At 58.6% G+C, this 428-nt stretch overlaps 1 protein-coding gene across 1 annotated transcript in view; it reads right to left on the minus strand.

Annotated features, from left to right (window-relative positions):
• EMH_0003260 (DNA polymerase, putative) overlaps positions 1–428 on the minus strand; it is a gene marked incomplete at both ends in the record, with an annotated part of 8,548 nt that overhangs the window by 2,807 nt on the left and 5,313 nt on the right. Inside the window, one exon of the mRNA XM_013496316.1 lies at positions 66–188. Coding sequence (XP_013351770.1) covers positions 66–188 — 123 coding nt within the window. The remainder of the gene's footprint in view (positions 1–65; positions 189–428) is intronic.

The following is a 428-nucleotide window of genomic DNA, read 5'->3' on the forward strand; positions in this document are numbered from 1 at the left end:
CGCAGCAGCGGCTCCCGAGCAATCGCAGTTGTTATAGAGGGGCGGACTAACTTTCTGTCTCTTACCCTGTCTTGCTGCTGCTGCTGCTGCTGCTGCTGCTGTTGCTGCTGCTGCTGCTGCTGCTGCTGGTACAGCTTGTGCAGCAGCGGCGTCAGAGGGGGCGGGAGCTTGACTTCAGGCCAGGGCTGCTGCAGGTCAGCAGCAGCAGCAGCAGCAGCAGCAGCAGCAGCAGCAGCAGCAGCAGGTTTTGTGAAGAGACGTGCTGTCAGTTGATATTTTGCTGCTGGATCCCCCTTACTGCTTTTTCCAGCAGAGTTTCTCGCTGCTGCTGCTGCTGCAGGACCACAACCACCAGCACCAGCAGCAGCTTTGTGTTGCAGTAAACAACCAGAGAAAGGAGACACTCAAGCAGGCCCCCCCTGCTGCTG

This window comes from Eimeria mitis, genomic scaffold, assembly GCF_000499745.2.
Source record: "Eimeria mitis Houghton genomic scaffold, Emh_scaff204, whole genome shotgun sequence".
Taxonomy (NCBI): Eukaryota; Apicomplexa; class Conoidasida; order Eucoccidiorida; family Eimeriidae; genus Eimeria; species Eimeria mitis.